This window comes from Lithobates pipiens, unplaced genomic scaffold (genome assembly GCF_037356315.1).
Source record: "Lithobates pipiens isolate NorthernLeopardFrog02 unplaced genomic scaffold, aLitPip1_a1.2 Scaffold_30, whole genome shotgun sequence".
NCBI lineage: Eukaryota > Metazoa > Chordata > Amphibia > Anura > Ranidae > Lithobates > Lithobates pipiens.
In genome coordinates, this window is record NW_027507791.1 from 165674943 (window position 1) to 165697345 (window position 22403).

At 47.1% G+C, this 22403-nt stretch overlaps 1 protein-coding gene across 1 annotated transcript in view; it reads right to left on the minus strand.

Annotated features, from left to right (window-relative positions):
• RTF1 (RTF1 homolog, Paf1/RNA polymerase II complex component) overlaps positions 1-22403 on the minus strand; it is a 520646-nt gene that overhangs the window by 293736 nt on the left and 204507 nt on the right. Inside the window, exon 6 of the mRNA XM_077465048.1 lies at positions 10059-10170. Within this exon, the coding sequence (XP_077321174.1) occupies positions 10059-10170 (112 nt within the window). The remainder of the gene's footprint in view (positions 1-10058; positions 10171-22403) is intronic.

A 22403-nucleotide genomic window follows, 5' to 3' on the forward strand; every position in this document is an offset into this window, starting at 1 on the left:
GACGCGTCTGCCCACGGATCTCTTGTCCTGGACACGAAATCTTGGCACCTTCCGATTAAGATGGGAGGCCAATAGATCCACATCTGGTGTGCGCCACTTCAGACACAGCAGCCTGAATATCTCTGGATGCAATGCCCATTCTCCTGGGTCCAGCATCTGTCATCTCAGATAGGCCGCCTGCCAATTTTTGCACCCACCAGAGCAGAGTCCCTGACTGGCTGGCTCACCTGAATCTGTTGATCCAGGGACAACTGAGATTTGTCCCATTTCAACAAGATCTCCCTCTGCAGTACTCTGGTGTGGAACTGGGCATAAAGTACTGCCTCGAAGGAGGCTACCACGAGTCCCAGCACTCGCATGCAAAAGCGGAGCGACGACCACTTGCAGTTCAGCAGTAGTTTGACAGCAGATCTGAGAGTCTGCAATTTGTCTGAAGGGAGTAAAAAACTCTTGCTTCCCTGGAGTTCAATAGCAAACCTAGTTACTCCAGACTCTGGGTCAGCCATCCAAATTCTTGCAGGGTCTGCATGGTGATCGCCACATCCTCCTCTAATTCTGAGGCGGAAGATGCTCTCAGGAGGAGATTGTCTAGGTAGCCCACGATCGCGATCCCATGTTGTCTCAGCAACGCCAATACTGGAGCCAGTACTTTGGTAAAGACTCCGGGGGGGGGGGGGGGGCTGATGCCAGGCCAAAGGGAAGAGTCACAAACTAGTAGTGGGCTTCCCTGACTGCCAAACGCAGAAATGTTTGATGCCGAAGGCATATGGGTATGTGCAGGTACGCATCCTGGATGTCTAAGGACGCCAGGGAGTCCCCTTGATGGAGTGCAGCGACTACTGAGCGAACTGATTCCATTCTGAACCTCTGCACTTTCACAAAGTGATTGAGGGCTTTTAAGTCCAAGATCGGACGTACCCCTTCCTTCTTAGGAACCACAAACCGATTTGAGTAGAATCCCTGGAAGCGTTCCGAGTCCGGAACAAGTACAATCACCCCCGATTCAGCAAGTCCCTCACCACCCCTAACAGGGCCTTCCGGCGAATCGGGTATGCTGGAGGGGAAGGATCTGTTTGGCGGCCAAGAGAGAAACTATCTTGTAGCATGTGGAAATCAGGTCGCAGACCCATTGGTCGGATAACCGGGAGGACCTACGGGCTGCAAACTCCAGAAGGAGACTCCCCACCTGAGACATGGGTGGAGGCAAAGCATGCGGTAGCACTTTTGTTCGTAGGCTTGCGGTTCCAGGGACGTTATTGACCGTCCGTGGGCGTCCTGTCGGGCTGGGGACATTACGCCGAAGCACCGGGCGGACGAAAAATTCCGGTTGTGAGTGTAAAAAGGAGGGCCCTTGCCTGCGGCGTGGCTCCTTAGCCTTCCTGACCTGTGGGAGAAGTGTACTCTTACCATCAGTGGCATTTTTAATAAATGTCATCTAACGAGGCTCCAAAGAGTCGGTCGCCAAGGAAGGGAAGATCCGTCAGGGCTTTCTTGGATGCCTGGTCAGCAGACCAGCATTTCAACCAAATCAGGCGCCTCAGCACCACAGCTGACACTGAAGCCCTGGATAACATGGAGAGTATTCAGGGCCACGTCTTGCACTAGTTGGTCTGCTAGTTCCACACAGACAGGGGAGGCCTGTTGCTCTCCCAATTCACGGTGCAAAACTTTTGCCCACTCAGTCAGTAACCCCACAACCGTAAAAAAAGGAACTAGCCACCGCCTCGGCCTTCCTATCCATGGGATCCTTGAATGTAGGAGTCTCCTCAACCGGGATCGTGGTTACTTTATTTAACCTGGATACTGGGGGGTCCACTACCGGAGGAGCCGACCATTTCTTGAGAAGGCTTTCCTCAAAGGGGTAACGCACCACCATGCATTTGGGGACCGAAAAAGGTCTGTTGCGGGCTACCCCATTCCTTGTAAATGAACTTGTAAAAATAAGTCAGATACGGGAACACCTTAGGTGAACATGCTGGCTTGCGGGACCCAAAGGGGACCGATACATCCACAGAGGGATCCGCTGGCTCCTGGATCTTCAGGGTATCAAGCACAGCTGTGATAAGTTCTCCAACTAGCGTTTTGTCGCATACGGACCCGGACTCATCCTCACTGTCCAAACGGTCCTGGCCAGTCATCTGACAAGACAGAGCAGGGGTTACCAGCCTCAGCAGGACCCGAGTCTGTGTCAGAGCTCTCCCCAGAGGAGGGGGCATTTAAGTTACAGAGAGGAGCTGTGTCTTTCGGTGAACATGAGAAAAAGGGAGGTATTCCCAGTAGTGGGAGGGGTTATATAGGGAGTGCACTTCTTATCTTAGGGCATGCCAGTGTCCATCACCTATTGGTGGCCTATTAACCCACATAGTAACTACAATGGCTCTGTGTCCCCTGATGTATGAAAAGAAAGATAGTTGAACTGTATAAAACAGGAACTGGATATAAAAAGATATCTAAGGAATTGAGACTGCCAAAAAGCAGTGTTCAAACTCTAATCAAGAAGTGGAAAATGAGGGGTTCTGTTGAAACCAAATCACGGTCAGGTAGACCAACTAAAATTTCAGCCACAACCGGCAGGAAAATTTTGGAATGCAAAGAAAAACCAACAAATAACTTCAGGTGAAATACAGGACTCTGAAAACATGTGGTGTGGCTGTTTCAAGATGAACAATAAGGAGAAAATTGAAGAAAGATGGGCTGCGTGGTTGAGTCATCAGAAGAAAGCCATTACTATGCAAATGCGACAAAGTATCACTGCTTACAATGTGCCAAACAGCATAGAGACAAGCCTCAAACCTTCGGGGCACAAAGTCATTTGGAGTGATGAGACCAAAATTGAGCTTTTTTGCCACAACCATAAACACATTTGCAGAGGCGTCAACGAGGCCTATGATGAAAAAGGTACAACCATTCCTACTGTGAAACACAGAGGTGGATCACTTATGTTTTGGGGATGTGTGAGCTACAAAAGGCACAGGAAATTGTCAAAATTGATGGCAAGATGAATGCAGTACGTTATCAAAAAATACTAGAGGAACAATTACATTCATCAGCCAGGAAGCTGCACATGGGACGTATTTAGACATTCCAACATGACAATGATCCAAAAACACAAGGCCAAGTCAACTTGTCATTGTCATTTTCTGGCATGGCAATCTTAGTATTTTTTTTATTTATTCATTTTTTTTTTTTTTAAGTTTAACCGCTTCCCTACCACCTCACGCTGATATACGTACCTGTACGTTGCCCTTTAAGGAGGCAGCTGGGGCACGCACGAGCACCGCCGATGCATGGGAAGCTCAGCGAGTCCGGTCGCCTCAAGGAGAGGAAGAACGGGGAGATACCAATGTAAACAGAAACTCCCCTTTCTGCCTAACAAGTGACACTGATCTCTGCTCTTTGTGATTGGAGAAGAGATCAGTAATTTATAAAACACAGCCAAACCCCCAGTCTTAGAAACACTCCCCTAGGACACACTTAACCCCTACACTGCCTCCTAGTGGTTAACCCCTTCACTGTCAGTGTAATTTATACAGAAATCAGTGCATTTGTATAGCACCGATTGCTGTATAAATGACAATGGTCCCAAAAATGTCCGATGTATCCGCCATGTCACAGTCACGATAAAAATCGCTAATTGCAGCCATTTAAAAAAATAAATATTAATAAAAATGCCAAAAAACGATCCTCTATTTTGTAAATGCTATAACTTTTCTAAAAACCAGTCAATCGCTTTTATTTTTTTTTATATTTTACCAAAATATGTAGAAGAATACGCATCAGCCTAAACGGAGGGAAAAAAAATAAGTTTTTTTATATTTTTTTGGGGATATTATAGCTTATTTACTTTATTAAAAGTAAAAAATAATGTGTTTTTTCAAAATTGACGCCTTTTTGTTTATAGCGCAAAAAATAAAAACCGCAGGGGTGATCAAATACCACCCAAAAGAAAAAAAAAGAAAAAATAAAAAAAAAGGTCTATTTGTGGGAAAAAAAGGACGTCAATTTTGTTTGGGTACGTCACTGCACGACCGCACAATTTTCAGTTAAAGCGACGCAGTGCCGAATCGCAAAAAGTGCTCTGGTCAGGAAAGGGGTAAATTCTTCTGGGGCTGAAGTGGTTAAAAAAAAAAAAATACAAAAAAAAAAAAAAAAAAAAAAAAAAAACACCGCTCTAAACAAAAACAAAACCCAAATCCTCCATTATTCAATTATATCATTATCAACGTGATGCAAATCAACAATAAACTGTCTATGGGTGCCAATTTTGTGCTTCATGGTTGCTGTCCAGAAACAGGGGCCCGATGACCCACACCCCGAAAAAGGGAGTATGTTTGGGCCACTTTAAAGATGGAAACTCTGGCAGATCCAGGGCCACGGACACCGCCGGAATATCAGCTGGATCACAAATAACTACTGTATTTAGCGGCGTGTAACACGCACCCCAAGTTTAGGAAGGAATTTAAAAGAAAAAAAAAAAAAACTTTTAGGAGGGAAGTTTAAGGAAATAAACTTACATTTAAATGCCCATCAATGCAGCCTTGTCAGTGTCATTTGCAGCCTTGCAGGCATGTCTCCTTGCATTTTAAAGATGGCGCCGCCGAGATACAGAGCGGATGTCCTGGGTATCTCAGTGGTGCACGTTCTCGGCCTTTTTCGGGTATTTTCGGCCACACTTGGCTATTTTCGGCACTTTCCGAAAGCCGCCGAGGACGGCAGAACGTGGCCAAAAATAGCCAAGAACGGGCGAATATACCCGAGAACGGGCGAATATACCCGAGAACGGCCGAATATACCTGAAAGCCGCCGAGAGTGGCAGAAAAGGTTAGGAAGGACGGGAGATCGGCGTATAACACACAGACCGCCATATAACTGGGTATTCTCAAACAGGAGAGATTCCCAACGCCGCAAACCTTTTGCGGAAGTAATGCAACAGTGAATTAACAAAAGAGTACTGTGTTTTTATCGAAAAACCAAGAAAAAAAATCTCAATTGCAACTACATGGCCACCTGCAAAACTTTGTGGCCAAACCTTGTAGAACTTGGTAAACATATGGACAGACGACCAGATTGCCGCCTTACACACCTGAGCAACCGACGCTTGGTGTCAGAAGGCCCAAGACGTTCCGATTGCCCTTGTAGAGTGTCCTGAAAGGGGGGCACCTGCCCCTACAAGCGCAGGCTTGTACTACAATCTGTCTGATCAACCTAGAGATGGTGGCAGACGAGACCGTCATGCCCTTCTTTGGGCCAGCCACCGAAACAAACAGCGAGTCTGACTTCCGAAAGGGAGCTGTGGCAGACAAATACACTTTTAAAGCCCCAACCACGTTGAGAGCGCAAAGGGCCACCTCGTTGCGGTTCTTCGGCTTAGAACACAATAATGGTAACACAAGGTCCTCATTGATATGAAAAGCCGAGACCACCTTCGGTAGAAAAAAAGACTGCCCTCAACATAGTCGGGATCACCAAGTCCGACAGACCCCGGTTCCTCAGCACCTGGCTGCCATTAGCCAGGCCGTTAATGCCAGGGATGGTAAAGCAGGGTGAAAGATTGGACCTCGAGACAGGAGGACCTCTGGCAGCAGCAGTCGCCATGGAGTGTCTTCCACCAGACGCACCGAGTCTGCGTACCAGGGCCACTGAGGCCAATCTGGGGGCCACCAGGATTACTGGGATACCCTCGGCTTCCACACTGCGCAGCAGATGTGGCAACAGTTTTAGCGGAGGAAAGGCGTAGATCAGCTGGTACTGATCCCACGGAGCCACCAGCGCGTCTGCCCGCGGATCTCTTGCCCTGGACACGAATCTCAGCACCTTCCGATTGAGGCAGGAGGCCAATAGATCCACATCTGGTGTGCCCCATTTCAGGCACAACAGCCTGAATATCTCCGGATGCAATGCCCATTCTCCTGGGTCCAGCATCTGTCGACTCAGATAGTCCGCCTGCCAATTTTACACCCCCCCGGGATGTAAATGGCTGACACGGCCGGAACGTGTCTCTCTGCCCAGCGAAGTATGTATGTGAGTGACCTCCCGAGCAGCGGCTGAGCTACTTGTTCCCCTTGGCGATTTATGTACGCCACCACCGTGGCTTTGTCTGACTGTATCCTGGTCGGACGTCCTTGAAGACACATCGACCATGTGAGGAGACACAGTCTGATCCCTCTCAATTCGAGCAGATTGATCGGCAACTCGGATTCTTCCATCAACCAGAGGCCCTGAACCGACTGAATCCCCATCACTCCACCCCAGTCTGATGGACGGTGATCACTACGGATGCCAATCTATTTCAGAGGAAGGAATGATTTTCCGGACCGAATAACTGGGGACCTCAACCACCAGATCAGAGAGTCCCTGACTGGCTGGCTCACCTGGATCTGCCGATCCAGGGACAACGGAGATTTGTCCCATTTTGTCAAAATCTCCTTCTGCAGGACTCTGGTGTGGAACTGGGCATAAGGTACTGCCTCGAAAGAGGCTACCATGAGCCCCAGTACTCGCATGCAAAAGCGGAGCGGTTCATCAGTAGTTTGACCGCAGATCGGAGAGTCTGCAATTTGTCTGAGGGGAGAAAGATCCTTGCTTCCCTGGAGTCCAATAGTAAACCTAGGTACTCCAGTACTCCAGATGCCACCCAAATTCTTGCAGAGTCTGCATGGTGATCGCCACATCCTCCTAATTCCGAGGCGGAAGATGCTCTCAAGAGGAGATCGTCTAGGTAACCCACGATCGCGTGCTCGCGTTGTCACAGCAACACCAATACTGGAGCCAGTACTTTGGTAAAGACTCGGGGGGGGGGGGGGGGGTGATGCTAGGCCAAAGGGAAGAGCCACAAATTGGTAGTGGGCTTCCTGACTGCCAAACGCAGAAATTTTTGATGCCGAAGGCATATGGGTATGTGTAGGTAGGACGCCAGGGAGTCCCCTTGATGGAGTCCAGCGACTACTGAGCGAACTGATTCCATTCTGAACCTCTGCACTTTCACAAAGTGATTGAGGGCTTTCAAGCCCAAGATTGGATGTACCCCTTCCTTCTTCGGAACCACAGATTTGAGTAGAATCCCTGGAAGCGTTCCGAGTCTGGAACTGGTACAAACACTCAGTCAGAAAATCCCTCACCGCCCCCCAACAAGGCCTCCCGGCGAACCGGGGATGCGGGTATGCTGGAGGGGAAAAAAATCAGTTTGGCGGCCAAGAGAGAAACTATCTCGTAGCCTGTGGAAATCAGGTCGCAGACCCATTGGTCGAAAAACCAAGAGGTCCACCGGGATACAAACTCCCGAAGGCGATCACCCACCCGAGATGTGGGTGGGGGCAAACCTTCATGCAGTAGCACTTTTGTTCACAGGCTTGTTAAGTTTGCGGTTTCAGGGACGCTTTTGACCGTCCGTGGACGTCCTGTCGGGCTGGGAACATTTTTGTCAAAGCACTGGGCAGATGAAAAAGCCACTTGTGAGCGGAAAAAGAAGGCCCTTGCCTGCAGCATGGCTCCTTAGCCTTCCTGGCCTGTGGGAGTAGTGTACTCTTACCGCCAGTGGCATTTTTGATAAGGTCATCCAACGAAGCTCCAAAGAGCCGGTCACCAAGGAAGGGAAGATCCGTCACGGCTTTCATGGATGCCTGGTCAGCAGACCAGCATTTTAGTCAAATCAGGCACCTCAGCACCACAGCTGACACTGAAGCCCTGATAAAAGGAGAGTATCCAGGGCCGCGTCACAAACGTACTTAAGGCTATGCACTAGCTGGTCTGCCAGTTCCACGCAGACAGGGGAGGCCTGCTGCTCTCCCAATTCACAGTGGAAAAGTTTTGCCCACTCAGTGTCTGCGACACCAGTGCGGATGCCAGTACAGGTCACACGGCCGACCCCACCACCGTAAACAAGGAACGAGCCACCGCCTCTGCCTTCCTGTCCGTGGGATCCTTGAATGCAGGAGTCCCCTCAACCGGGATCGTGGTTACTTTATTTAACCTGGCTACTGGGGGTTCATGACCAGAGGAGCCGACCATTTCTTGAGAAGGCTTTTCTCAAAGGGGTAACGCACCGCCATGTTTTTGGGAACCGAAAGTGTCCTTTGCGGCCGACCTCATTCCGTGTAGATAAACTTGTCAAAATAAGTCAAATACAGGAACACCTTAGGTGAACGTGCTGGCTTGCGGGACCCAAAAGGGACCGATACATCAGTAGAGGGATCCGCTGGGTCCTGGATCTTCAGGGTATCACGCACAGCTGTGATAAGTGCTCCAACAAGCACTTTGTCGCGCCAGGACCCAGATGGTGAGGACAGTTTGTGGGGGTTCCTAGCGCCAGACTCACCACCCTGGGGCGTTCTGTGAAGGTTACTAGCCGTGCCTGTAGTCCCCAGGAGGTTACCCAGTTACCCAGGGTTAAGAAACTGTCGGCAGCAGCTGTAAAAAATCGTGGTGAAACAATCTGCAGAGCTTGCACCAGCAATCAGGAAAAGGCCATCCAGCGTCCTGTATATACAGGGGACACAGAAAACAGCATGTGAGAGCACATGCGAAGCTGCCACAAGAGAAGTGCGGTGAAAAGGGCGCTCGGGCTTCAAAAAAATTTCCGCCAATGCAACTAATAGGAAAATCCCATAGAAAATGGCCGCTGGGGCTCACAAGGGGAACCTGCCCGCAGCACATGCAGCTGCCCTCGGGGGGGGGGGGGGGGGGGGGGAGGGGAGATAGGAATGTGGGAGAGAAGAGGAGGTGAGATGGCCCCGAATCGACCTCCCAGGGAATGCCCAGCTGCTCAACCCCCCCGAATAAGGGAGGGCCGTACTTACCAGTCCTGAAGAGCTGGGAGACATTCCATCACAGACCCACACCTGCACAGTTACAGGGTGGCTGCTGGCCCAGTATACAGTGATCCAGACATCAGTAGCCCGGTCATATGTATACCCCGGAGCATTGAAGCTCATCGAACACGTCTGGAGCCGAGGTATGTCGTGGCCTGCCGAGCCTTAGCTGCGACCTGCACACGCTGGATGGCCAGACTGGGGGGACTACAGGGATAACAACCAGCGTGTCACCCAGCCGGCAGTTGATAGAAGAGCCCAGGGTCTTTTATCTTGCGCAAAACACATAAATCCTGCATAAAAAAATAGACTAAAGGGCCTGCAGGGTTCCTACGTCATTCTCCTTCACTAGGAGAAATAAAACTGAGTCTGCTGGGGCAGTAGGGAGGGTTGCTAGCATAGGGTCCGCCCTCAAGCAGTACTGACAATTCTGTGTATTGTGTTACAATTTTGCCTAGTTCTCCTAGTGGCAGGCTAACAAACCCATTTAGTTACAGAGAGGAGCTGTGTCGGTCGGTGAAAATAAGAGAAATAAATTATTTCAGTCCATAAGTGATGTGAAAATAACTCTTCATAACGATCTTCACCATCCAAAACCAAAGTGATTTAGAAATTGGTGCCTCCACTAAAAGCAGAAAAGCTTGCATAACAGCTCCTGCATTCATGTCTATGCTGGACTCTGGAGCGCACCACCAAGGTAAGGCCCCGGGAGAGCACTTATCCTAGGGTATTATCTGATGCAGGGAGGGGCCCCAAGAGCTGCCGATGGACCCCAGAATAGGATGTTCGGGGCTACTCTGTGCAAAACGAGCTGCACAGTAGAGGTAAGTATATGTTTTTTTGTTTTTGTTTTTTTTAACAACAAACAAGGATTTACAGGCACTTTAATTGTGCCCCATCATTCAGAGATGAAATAGTTCCCTTCCGATGTCAGTGTAGGGAATAGTGTAATTTAGAATCATTTAGATCTGTTGGAAGAATAATGTTCCTGGGTGTCAGCAGGAGGAATAATGCCCCATTTTGGGTGTCAGTGGAAGGAATGGTGCCTCATCACTGATATCAGTAGGAGCAACAGTGCCCAAAGGGCCAGATAAATGCAAAGGGCTGCATCTGGCCTGCAGGATACAGTTTGAGACCACTGGTCTAAATTAAAATAATGGGAAAAAACCCAGAGAAACTGGAAGGGTAATTATGGTTTTTAAAACATACTTACTCTTGAAAATATACACATATATAAAACTTTTACTATACCTGTCTTGTTCTTCCTCTTCTCTCTCTCTGCTCGTAACTCTTCCATTGCCTGGGATTTCTTGTCTAATTTTTCATCTCTCTTTGACCGTCTCTCTTTGTTATGTGATGTGACCTAGGAAATAAAAAAAACAACAAAAAACAAAAAAAAAGTAGAAAACGTCAGCATACTTTTCCCAAGTTAGTTTATGTTCACTCAACTTTCCAAATGAAGTGCTACAGTAATGTATAGAATTAACCACTTCGCACCCAGGCCAATTCTGACATTTCTCTCCTACAAGTGAAATTCATAATTTTTTGGCTAGAAATTTACATAAAACCTCCAAACATAATATATTCCTTTTTTTTTTAGCAAAGGCCATAGAGAATACAATGGTGATCGTGGAAACTTTATCTCCCACAGTATTTGTGCAGCAATTTTTCGAACATGTTTTTGCATAAAAACACACATTTTTGCATAATGTGAAAGATGAAGTTACACCAAGTAAATCGATACCAAACATGTCACACTTCAAAATTGCACATGCTCGTGCAATGGCGCCAAACTTTGGTACGTAAAAATCCCCATAGACGAAGCTTTAAAATTCTTTACTGGTTAAATTTTTCGAGTTAAAGAGGAGGCCTAGAATTAATTTCTCTCGCTCCAACGTTCGCGACGGTACCTCAAAAGTGTGGTTTGAACAATTTTCATATGTGGGTGGGACTTGCGTAGGCATTTTCTTCTGCGTGCAAGCTCATGGGGACAGGGGCGATTTAGATTTTTTTTTTTTTTTATATTGTTAATTTGATTTTTATTTCTTTAGTTTGACACTTAAAAAAAAAAAAAAAAAAAAAATTGGATCACTTATTCCTATTACAAGGAATGTAAACATCCTTTTTAATAGGAAAATGGCACGAGCGGTCCTTTATACAGTGAGATATGAGGTCAATAACACCCCATAACTCACCTCTAGGCTGGGGAGCCTAAAATAAAAAAAAGTTCACGGCTTCCCAGCCGAGGCAGCACCAGTATTTTTTAAATGTAGAGGCCGGGTGCGACGTTATAACATCACGGCCTCCAAACGATCAGATACTCAGACGACCATCTTGTCCGCCAGAAATCTCTATGGTGGACATCCGGGGCAGGCCGATCCTGGCTCCCACTCACCGATGGAAGCAGCGGATTGGTAGAAGCACCGGAGGGCAGTGGGGGTGTCCCCTCCCGCAAGAACAATCAAGTCGCGGAACAGCCACTATGATCATACTTTTGGTGTAGGGAATCTCCAACTGAAAAGCCGATATTTGAATGATGTCTGTAGCTGCAGATGTCATTCAGATATAGCCCCACAAATTCTTTTTTGATTACAAACGTTTTTATTGGTGGTAAAAAAAGCATAATTAGATCAACAGACACAAGTACATGACAGCATCAATGGAGAGCAGAATGGATATACACATCATACAAATGTTGCTGGCACAGCAGCGGTCCAAGCCCAACAAGGAACATTTAAAAAAGTGATTAACGTACACAGCCTGGAACGTATGCACCAGACGATGCTTATCAAGTGCAAAGATGTACATAATAGAGAGTTAGTAAAACAAGGGGAAATAAAAGAAACAAACAAAAAGTTAACCTTGCAATAATCATTGCTATTGACTTCACCGACAGATAGCTAATACACTACAGTACTGTTTACAAGCTGGCGCTAGTCTCAGGTCCGGATCAAAGATATAGGAGAATAAACCAACAAAATGGTATCAATATACAAATGCAATGGGATCGCCCGGACACCGGTGTAACACCTACTAAGGGATATGCGGGGAGGGAACCCCCATAGGACCGGAACACTCCGGCCATTCGAACCATTTGGCAGTATGGATATGCATGGTGTCCATAATGGTGTGATGTACCCGTTCCATTAGACGGATAGCGTCCATCCTACCAAGAACCCCCGACCAGGAGGTAACTTGCGAGCGCCAATGTAGCGCTATCGTCCAGTGGACAGCACCGAACAGTGTATTGATCAGCCTTTGGGTGGGGCGGGAAACCCCTGCTATAGGAGCGAACAACAGACAGTGTGCAGGTGACAAATCAACCACGGAACCCACAATCGAGGACACCGTGGTGCGTACCTGATCCCAAACCCCCTGGAGCTGGGGACAGCTCCAGAAAATATGGACCAGAGAGCCTGTATCCGGGCAACCCCTAAAACAGCGATCAGAAACCGTGGGGTAAAACCTGTGAATCCTATCCGGGGTGAGGTACCACCGAGTATGAAGCTTCACAACGGTGTCCCTCACCGCCATAGATCTAGCACACTTATGCATATTCACAAGCATCACACTCCATTCCTCAGGCGTGAACTCTGTGTCTAAATCAGCCTCCCAGAGGCACATCGCCCTAGTTTTCTCTGGCATTTGTGATTCCAGAAGGTGTTTGTACACCGTAGAAATAATACCCCTGTCCCTGGAGTGTCTATAGCATAAAGATTCAAATTGGGTATTCGAGATGTCACCTAAAGAACTATAATGTGTCTGAAAAAAATGTCTAATCTGGAGATATTTGTAGAATTCGGCCCTTGGCACCTCATGTTGTGATTGGAGTTGTGAAAAGGAGGTGAAGGCACCTCGTCTACCAGAAAGGTCCCGCAGAGTGACCAAAGACCTTTGGATCCACCATCTGAAGACAACAGGAGACCCAAACGCCAGGGGGAATCTCCTATCGCCCAAAAACGATGCCAAAGTAGGCCTGTTAGGTCGCAGTCGAAATTTAGTCTTATACAGTGACCAGAGGTATAAGGAGCTACTCACTATGTTATTGAGAGGGGCTAAGTCCCTTGGACGGAGATTCTCCTGCCACAGGACACCCGGGAGAAAATAAGGTCGCAAAGACTGAGTTTCAAATTGCAACCACGGTATACCAACCGTTGGAGCATGCCATTGAGCTGTCTGGGCCAACCTGGCCGCTAAGTAATATAGCCATACATCTGGGAGTCCCAAGCCGCCCTGTAAAAGTGAGCGATGCGTCAGATGTCTCCCTAGCCTGGGCCTCTTTCCCAGCCATAGAAAAGTGTTAATATCGCGTTGTAGCGAGGTGAGGGCTTGGCGTGACACATAGATAGGGAGAGCCCTGAAGTAATATAAAAGTTTCGGCACAATAGACATTTTAACCGCTACCACCCTCCCAATCAAAGGGATACGAAAAGTTGACCACAAACGTAGCCACCTCCGAACCATTGTAAAGGCCGGAGGATAGTTGGCGCTATAGATTTCTGGTAAGGAAGGAGCTAGCTGGACCCCTAGGTATAAAATGGTGTTTTTAGAGAGAGAGAGACCAAAATATGAGCGCAAATTAGAAACCTCTGCAGGGGTAAAGTTGATAGGAAGGGCAGCACACTTAGCTATATTCACCCCCAAGCCCGAAAGCTTGTGAAAGGTGCCCAAGAGCTCCAGAAGATTGGGAAGAGCTATCAAAGGATTGGGTAAAAACAATAGGACATCGTCCGCGTAAAGGCTAAGCTTGTACTCCCCTTCCTCTTTCAAGTAACCACCTATGTTTGGATTAGTAACAATGGCCCTGGCAAGGGGCTCCAGAGCCAAGGCAAATATAAGTGGGGACAGGGGACAGCCCTGGCGGGTGCCCCGACTTATAGGGAAAAATTCGGAGGAACTACCGGGGAGTTTGATCCTAGTATGGGGTCTATGATACAGTGCTTTAAAACCATTAATGAATTCGCCTCCAAATCCAAACCTGGCCAAGACCCGGTCTAGATAGGGCCAGAGGACACTGTCGAACGCTTTTTGGATATCCAACCCGAAAATCAAAACTTTACGGGAGAAAAGGTTCGCATCTTGAATGATATTCGTTGCCAAACGAATGTTATCAGTGATCTGCCTATTGGGGATAAAACCAGTCTGCTCCGGTGACACAAGGGCACCTACAATAGGGGCCAATCTATTTGCCAATATCTTTCCTAGTATTTTAATGTCATTATTTAACACCGAAATGGGCCTAAAATTCTGGGGTAGGGAGTGGTCTTTATGGGGTTTGGGGATCAGGGTCATATTAGCATGCAGCATCTCGTCAGGGAGAGTCTGTCCTTGCAGCGTCTGATTAATGAGTCTGGACAATTTAGGGGCCAGGATCTGTGAAAATTTCTTGTAATATGTGGAGGTGTAGCCATCCGGGCCAGGGGCTGTAGAGGATTTGAGTGTCTTAATAGTGTCCAACACCTCCTGTTCGGTGCAGGGGGCGTTAAGTGTGGCCCGCTGTGCATCGGAAAGGGATGGAAGGGGGAGCGAGTTCAGCCACTCATCTACATTATCCGGCATTGGATGCGAGGGGGAAGATAAAAGATCTCGGTAGAAGGATGAGAAAATTTTGAGCACCTCATTAGGGTGTGAAACCAGAGTACCTTTGTCATTTTTCAATTTATAAACATGAGTAGGTTGTAAAGATTGGTGTAGTTTACGCGAAAACATCTTGGAAGCCGTGTTACTATGTAGCAGAAATCTAGCTTTTGACCACCGAAGTGATTTCTCGGTACGTTCCGAGAGGATATTGTCTAGTTCGGTACGCTTTTGATTAATCAACAGAAGGACATCAGGGGAATGTGCCTGTACGTGGGACTGGTAGAGGGCACGCAGCTCACGTGTGAGGGCCTGAATCTTAGCATTACATTGTTTCTTCCTAGTGACTGCTATTTCAATCAAACGACCACGGAGAACCGCTTTATGAGCGGTCCAAAGAACCTGGGGTGAGATGTCCGGGGTGTCATTGATCGCGAAGTAGTCGGCTAGGTGGCTCTCAATCTGAGTATGGGTAGTGGGGTCTGAGAGTAAGGAATCATTCAATCGCCAGGAGGCAAGAGAGGGGGAGAGGCCCACGTGGGAGGTATGAAAGGCTACAATCTGATGGTCAGACCATGGGCACGGGTGGATAGTAGTGTGTGTGGAATTGGCCAAAAGAACCGGGGAAGCAAAAATATAATCAAGCCTAGCGTAGCTATCGTGAGGGTGAGAGTAGTGTGTATATTCACGAGCTCCAATATTAAGGGCCCTCCAGGTGTCAATAAGCTGCAAACCATCCAATGCTTTAGAGAGAAATTTAGGGAAAACCCTAGCACTATGTGACGTTCGGCTTCTATCCTCCGCATGATTAGCCACTAAGTTGAAGTCTCCACCTACTATCAGGTGGGGGGAGATGTATCTGTCGAGAGTACGTAGGAAAAGGTGATAGAAGGCACTCTGTGCATTATTAGGGGCGTACAGATTAGCAATCGTTACCTCCTTACCCTGCAATGTACCCTGAACAATTAGAAACCTGCTATCCTGATCTTTAAACACATGTGAGGGTTCAAATGAAACAGAATTACGAATATAAATTGCCACTCCTCTGGTCCTGGAATCAAATGTAGTAGTGTAATGTAATTTATATGACTTATCAAAAAATGTGGGGCAGGCCCCCGAGGAGAAGTGCGTCTCCTGTAGTAAGATGATATAGCCCCACAAATTCAAAGATGTTCCTGGACACCCTCCTGGCACAAAGTGGTTAAATACACACCATGGATTTTTTTTTTTTTAGCTATATTTTTTTTAAGCTATATTTGAAAAACAAATCATATATAATGGGCAATTAATGCAGCAAAAAACCCAGGCAAGTTTTCTTGTGTTCTTCAAATGTATTAGCTTTAACTGTAAGTGTGTGTTAAAGATCAAATGTTCAAATGTTTGCCATTTAAGTCACATCGGGTGACCCATGTACTGTACGCTGTAGCCTTATGAGTTTATTTGAAATCACCATTAACCAACTCAATACAGGACACTTAAACCCCCTTCCTTCCCAGACCAATTTTCAGCTTTCAGTGCTCTCTCACTTTGAATGACAATTACTCAGTCATGCTACACTGTAAGCAAATGAATTTTTTTATCATTTTGTTCACACAAATAGAGCTTTCTTTTGGTGGTATTTATTCACCACTTCATTTATTATTTTTTGTAATATAAGCGAAAAAAGAGCGAATTTTTTGAAAAAAAACAAACAAAAATGTTCTACTTTCTCTTTTAAAAGAAACCAAAAAAATCTAATTTTGGCGAAAATTTAGGCCAAAATGTATTCTACTACATGTCTTTGGTAAAAAAAAAATCCTGATAAGTGTATGATCATTGGTTTGTGTGAAAGTTAAAGAGCCTACAAGCCATGCTATGCATAATTGAAAATGTATCAATCCTAATGCACTGATGGCCTATCTTAGTTCTTGAGGCCCTAAAATGTCAGGACAGTACAATAACCCCCCAAATGACCCCTTTTTGGAAAGAAGACAGTCTGCGGTAATTGGTAAGAGGCGTAGTGAATTTTTTGAAGTTGCAATTTTTCTCCCACAATGCTTTGGAAAATTAAGAAATATATATATATATTTTTTTCTTCACTAAATTATCATATTTACAAGTTATTTCTCACACATGGTGCAGGCATAATTGCAATTACACCCCAAAATACATTCTGCTATTCGTCCTGAGTATGGAGATACCCCATGTGTCAGACTTTTCCACAGCCTGGCCACATACAGAGGCCCAACATCCATGTAGCACCATCAGGCGTTCTAAAGGCATAAATTAACACATTTCAACACATGAAACACATTTCATTTCCTGAGTACCTATTACATTTTTGAAGGCCCTGGAGCACCAGGACAATGGAATTACCCACAAAGTGACCCCATTTTGGAAAGAAAACAACCCAATGTATATTCTGTGAGGCATAATGAGTCTTTTGAACATATAATTTCTTTCCACAAGTTTTTGGAAAATGTGGAAAGAAAATGAAAACCTATTTTTTTTTCACAAAGTTGTCAATTTAGAAGATCTTTCTAACACATAACATGTACATAGCCAAAATGACACCCCAAAATACATTCTGCTACTCGTCCTGAGTATGGCGATACCCCATGTGTCAGACTTTTCCACAGCCTGGCCGCATACAGAAGCCCAACATACAAGTACCACCTTCAGGCTTCTAACATATAGCATGTACACACCAAGAATTACACACCAAAATACATTCTGCTGAGCAAAGGGTAAAAAAAAAGGCTCACCTGTGGTTTTAGCAGGCAGGGACACCGTTCCAGAGCAGTCAAAGCATTTTCTAGACAGCCAAAGGAAATGTCCAGGAATTGTCCAGGCAGCAGACAGATATGGAAAATTATGAACATGGTTCAGTACAGTCCAAGGTTTAGCAGGCAGTTCAGGCATAGGCATGTCCAGTTCAGGTGGCAGGCACAGGCATGGCCAGTTCAGGTGGCAGGCAAAGGCAGGGCCAGTTCAGGTGGCAGCAGGCGGCACTTTGTACATTGGACCTTGGTCAGGTAAGACCCGAGGACAGGGGTAGAGGCTTCTTCCCACCCAAATCTCTACGAAGCCTCAGAGTCTCCAGACCCTAATCCGAGAAAAGGAAAAACCTGGAGAAAAAGGTTTTCTCCACTCGGAAAACTTTTTCTGGAGCCCCTCACATGTGAGACCCCTGTGCTGTACAGTGGCAGGGCAAATGATCAGTTCAGGAGGCAGGCAAAAAGCATGGTCATTTAACAGGCCGAGGTCAATTCACGTTGAAGGCAGAAATATGTTTGGCAGAGGCATAGTCATTTAACAGTTCGGGTCATACACAGAAATGGCAGAAAGTGGAAACTGGAAAGAAATCATCACTTTACTAATAGTTTAGTGAAGTATGATAGCTTCGATAGCAAGTTCCAATGCAGAGGCCTGGCTGGGAGGGACAGTCTGGACAGTAGTATTGGGTGTCACGGCGAATTCCTCTACTTGTACACACACGGCATTTTTTTGGGGGTTTGCGACCTGTTTGGGTAGGAGGGAGGATGTCGGGAAAGTGCCTTTCATGGAGTCTGGCTACTGCATCAGAGCAAATTAGTTGAGTGGGTTGGCCATTGGGATAGACAAGGGCTGTGATGACATCTTCTTGGAATCTTAGATAGGTCAGGGAACTTTGGGTGCTCTTAGAAAAAATAATATAAGAATTGAACATGGCCAGTTGCATCAAATAAACGGCGACTTTCTTGTACCAAAACAGTGATCTCCTGGTGGCCAAGTAGGGCTGCATCATCTGGTCATTCATATCCACCCCCCCATGTATAAGTTATACTCGTGGATACATTTTGGCTTCTGGGTGAGGCCTTTTCTTCTTTGCAGTTCCACCAAGGTGTCATTGTGTATTGTGGAAAGGATGTAGACATCTCTTTTTTTATCTCTCCACTTCACCGCTAGTACCTCGTCAGTCCGCATACTGGCCATTTAACCCTGTTTTAATTCCTTGGTGACCAATATCTGTGGGAAGCCTTTGCGGTTGGTCCGTGCTGTCCCACAGGCCACAGTCTGCTTTAGGTATAGATGGCGGAAAAGTGGGAGACTTGTGTAGAAATTGTCTACATATAGGTGGTAACCTTTCCCAAGCAATGGTTGGATCAGCTGCCAGACAATTTTGCCACTTGTTCCCATGTAGGTAGGGCATCCAGGGGGGTTTAGCTGTCGGTCTTTTCCCTCATAAATTATGAAGTCATATGTGTAACCCGTGGCCCTGTCACACGCCTTATAAAATTTTATCCCACGTCTGGCTCTTTTACTGGGCATGTATTGTTGTATTCCAAGTCGCCCAGTGAAGTGTAATAGGGATTCATCCACACAAATATTTTTATCAGGGGTAAACATCTGTTTGAAACTGGCTCAAAAAAAAATGATTAGGGGCCGAATTTTGAATAATTTATCATAACTGGGATGATTTCGAGGGAGGCATTGGGCATTGTTATTGAAATGTAAAAATCTCATGATCATCTCATAACGGTTTCTGGGCATAATTGATGAATAGACCGGCATGTGGTGGATAGGTTGGGTAGACCAGTAGGAATGGACTTCATTTTTTTTGTTAGCCCCATGTTGAGGGTTAGGCCAAGAAAAATTTTAAATTCTTCCACGGTGAGGGGTTTCCAAAAAAAAAAAAAAAAGGGACGGGCATAGGAAGAACTGGGATTGTTGGCTATATGTTGGCTGGCATATAGATTACATTGCTCCACAATGTCGGTTAGGAGATCATTGGTAAAAAATAAATGAAAATAATAAAGTGGGGTTACATTTTCCGTCTGTATCTGAGGGCCTGGCTGGGATGTAAAAAGGGGAATAACAGGTTCTACTGATGTATCGGGCAGCCATGTTGGATACAGCAGAACATCTGGAAGGCTAGTATGGGCACTGCCTCGTTGGGATGCTCCGTTGCTAGTATCTGGCCTATCTTCAAGGAAGGTTGCAGAACTGCTGGTGGATGCCTGCATATCATCCTGGAGTGGTGCGCTGCTGTTTGATGTCTGCGCCTGCTCATTTCTCCCGTTTCTCCTTGTTAGGATTCTGTCTTCCACAGTTTCCATCTCGGAGCCACTGCTTTCCACTGGCTCATAATAGCTATCCGAGTCTGACGGAGAGAGGTCCCCGCTACTCTCATCCGACATACTCTGGAGCATCTGGAAAGCCTCCTCTGCGCTGTACGACCTTTTAGTCATGATGGCGGGCGTCAGGTGCGCCCGGTGATGGCGGGCGTCAGGTGCGCCCGGTGATGGAGGGCGTCAGGTGCGCCCGGTGATGGCGGGCGTCAGGTGCGCCCGGTGATGGCGGGCGTCAGGTGCGCCCGGTGATGGCGGGTGGCTGATGTGTCAGATGGCGGGCTGATGTGCCAGGTGTTTTTGGGGACACTATGTGGGAGATCAGTGGGTAAACAGCAGACAAACAGCTAGAAAACTCACTGATCTTCCCGGCTGAAGCAGATTTCTCTTCCTCTCCTCACTGACAGGTTCTGTGTGAGGAGAGGAAGAGATGAGAGCAGTCACAACTGCTCTCTATTTACATTACATGACGACTGTGATTGGACACAGTCGTCATGTGATCAGGAGGGCCAATCACATGGCCCTCCTGTTGTATTCTTCTCTCCAGTCTCCGGGGGTCTCAGGCAGATCGGGATCGCGCCGCTGCACGGGCACGTGGCGGCGCGATCACCGGTTATCTGCCACCCATCCCCCTTTGTTTACTTAACATGGCTGTGAATAGACACAGCCATCGTGCGGATCAGGAGGGCAAATTACATTGCCCTCCTGCCGATCCGAGATGCGGCGTGTGCGGGGGACACGCGCGCATCGGGATCGCGCAGCTGCGCGGGAGCGCGCCCGCACGATCCCGCTACTTTGACAGGACGTTCGGGAACGTCCTGTCAGGAGTAGAGAGCTCCCACCCGGCCGTTTATATGCAGTGGCCGGGTGAGAAGTGGTTAATACCTGTACAATATTGTAATTAGAAATATATTTCACTTAGAGGGAAATATATATTTAGAGTATTGAGTGTTGTGTTGCTGTTACTCTAATTAGTTTAACTTCAAAGCTTGGCCTTTTGTTTTCCTTGATAACATCTCACCTGGGTAGTAAACAACAGCCTTCTTAGACTTATCCAATCAGGCAGTACCCAATATACATTTACTAGGTACAGTGGCCAATTAGGGAGAATATTAGCCACACTACAGAAAGTGTGTGTGGGGGGGTTATAAAGCTTTGTGAGCAAGCCAACACTCTCTGGTGTGGGAATACACAGTAGTCACCATGGGCTGACCTAAAGTTAACAGGTAATCTAACTCTAAACTTGCACCTTACATTGCATTGTAAATATGGTTGTGAGTAATTTGTAAATATCATGTAAGCCAGGGGACCTACGCCGTACGTTGTGTCGTAAATACTGTCTATTGTGTTGCAAATACGGTCTGGTGTGTAATTTGTATATATTATGTAACCCTATAAATGTGTATATTGCGGATTGAACTACCTCTTTTGTACAAAATCTCTCAGATCTAGATATGTATATGTCCATACTACTACAATGATTGAGGTGTATGCACATAATCATAAATACTAGTCAACAACGCCATATTATGAAAATTACAGGCAAGGCAAAATTGCTCATCTTTATTGTACAGTACAGGACACAGGCTGAGTATTCATAGACTCTGAAAAAGAAGGCCCTTGCCTGCAGCATGGCTCCTTAGCCTTCCTGGCCTGTGGGAGTAGTGTACTCTTACCACCAGTGGCATTTTTGATAAGGTCATCAAAGAAAGCTCCAAAGAGGCGGTCACCAAGGAAGGGAAGATCCGTCACTGCTTTCATGGATGCCTGGTCAGTAGACCAGCATTTTAGTCAAATCAGGCGCCTCAGCACCACTGCTGACACTGAAGCCCTGGATAACAGAGGGAGAGTATCCAGGGCTGCATCACAAAATGTACTTCAGGCCTTGCACTAGTTGGTCTGCTAGTTCCACGCAGACAGGAGAAGCCTGTTGCTCTCCCAAATTCGTGGTGCAAAAGTTTTGCCCCACGAATGGGATCGTGGTTACTTTGTTTAATCTGGATACTGGGGTGTCATCGACTGGAGGAGCTGACCACTTCTATAGAAGGCTCTCCTGAAAGAAGTAACGCACTGGCATGTATTTGGGGACCGAAAAGGTCTGTTGTGGTCGACCTCATTCCTTGTAAATGAACATATCAAAATAAGTCAGATATGGGAACACCTTAGGTGAACGGGCTGGCTCACGGGACCCAAAAAGGACCACTATATCAGCAGAGGGATCTGCTGGCTCCTGAATTTTCAGGGTATCACGCACAGCTGTGATAAGTGCTCCAACATGTGCTTTGTCGCGCACAGACCTGGACGGGGACTCCTCCTCAGCGTCCTGGTCAGTGTCATCTGAAACTACAGAGCAGGGGTCAAAAGGGCCTCAGCAGGGCCAGAGTATGCGCCAGAGCCCCACTCTAACTGCTGCTGGCTGAGGGGGTCTTTCCCGCAGGACTCACCACCCTGACTGGTTCTGCACTGTCCTGCTAGTAGTACCTGTGTCAGCTCCCAAGTGCATAGGAGACCCCACTGTGCTGTGCAAAGCTGCTGAAATGGTGCTGAAACTGATCAAAAAGGTGTCCAGGCTTCAAGAAAATGACCGCAGAGCGTTCAGTATAAAGAACATTATCACAGGGAAAATGGCCGCCCAACTATAGCGAATGGTCAGACCGCATGCTGCTCCTTGCCACACCAAAGATGGCCGCTGAGCACTGTATACCATGAGGGACAGTGAACAAACAGGCAGAGAAATGGCGGTGAACAGCTCTACAGCGATCGACAGACACAGCCTCCAGACACCTCCAGGGAGAGACCTACACACATCCAGGGCACTGGCAGCCAGCGCAGTCCCCCCCCCCCCCCCCCCCCAGGTGAAAGCCCGTCTACGGCACACACAACGCTCAGCAGCCCATGCAGCATCTCCCACGGGGAAGGGGGGGAGGGA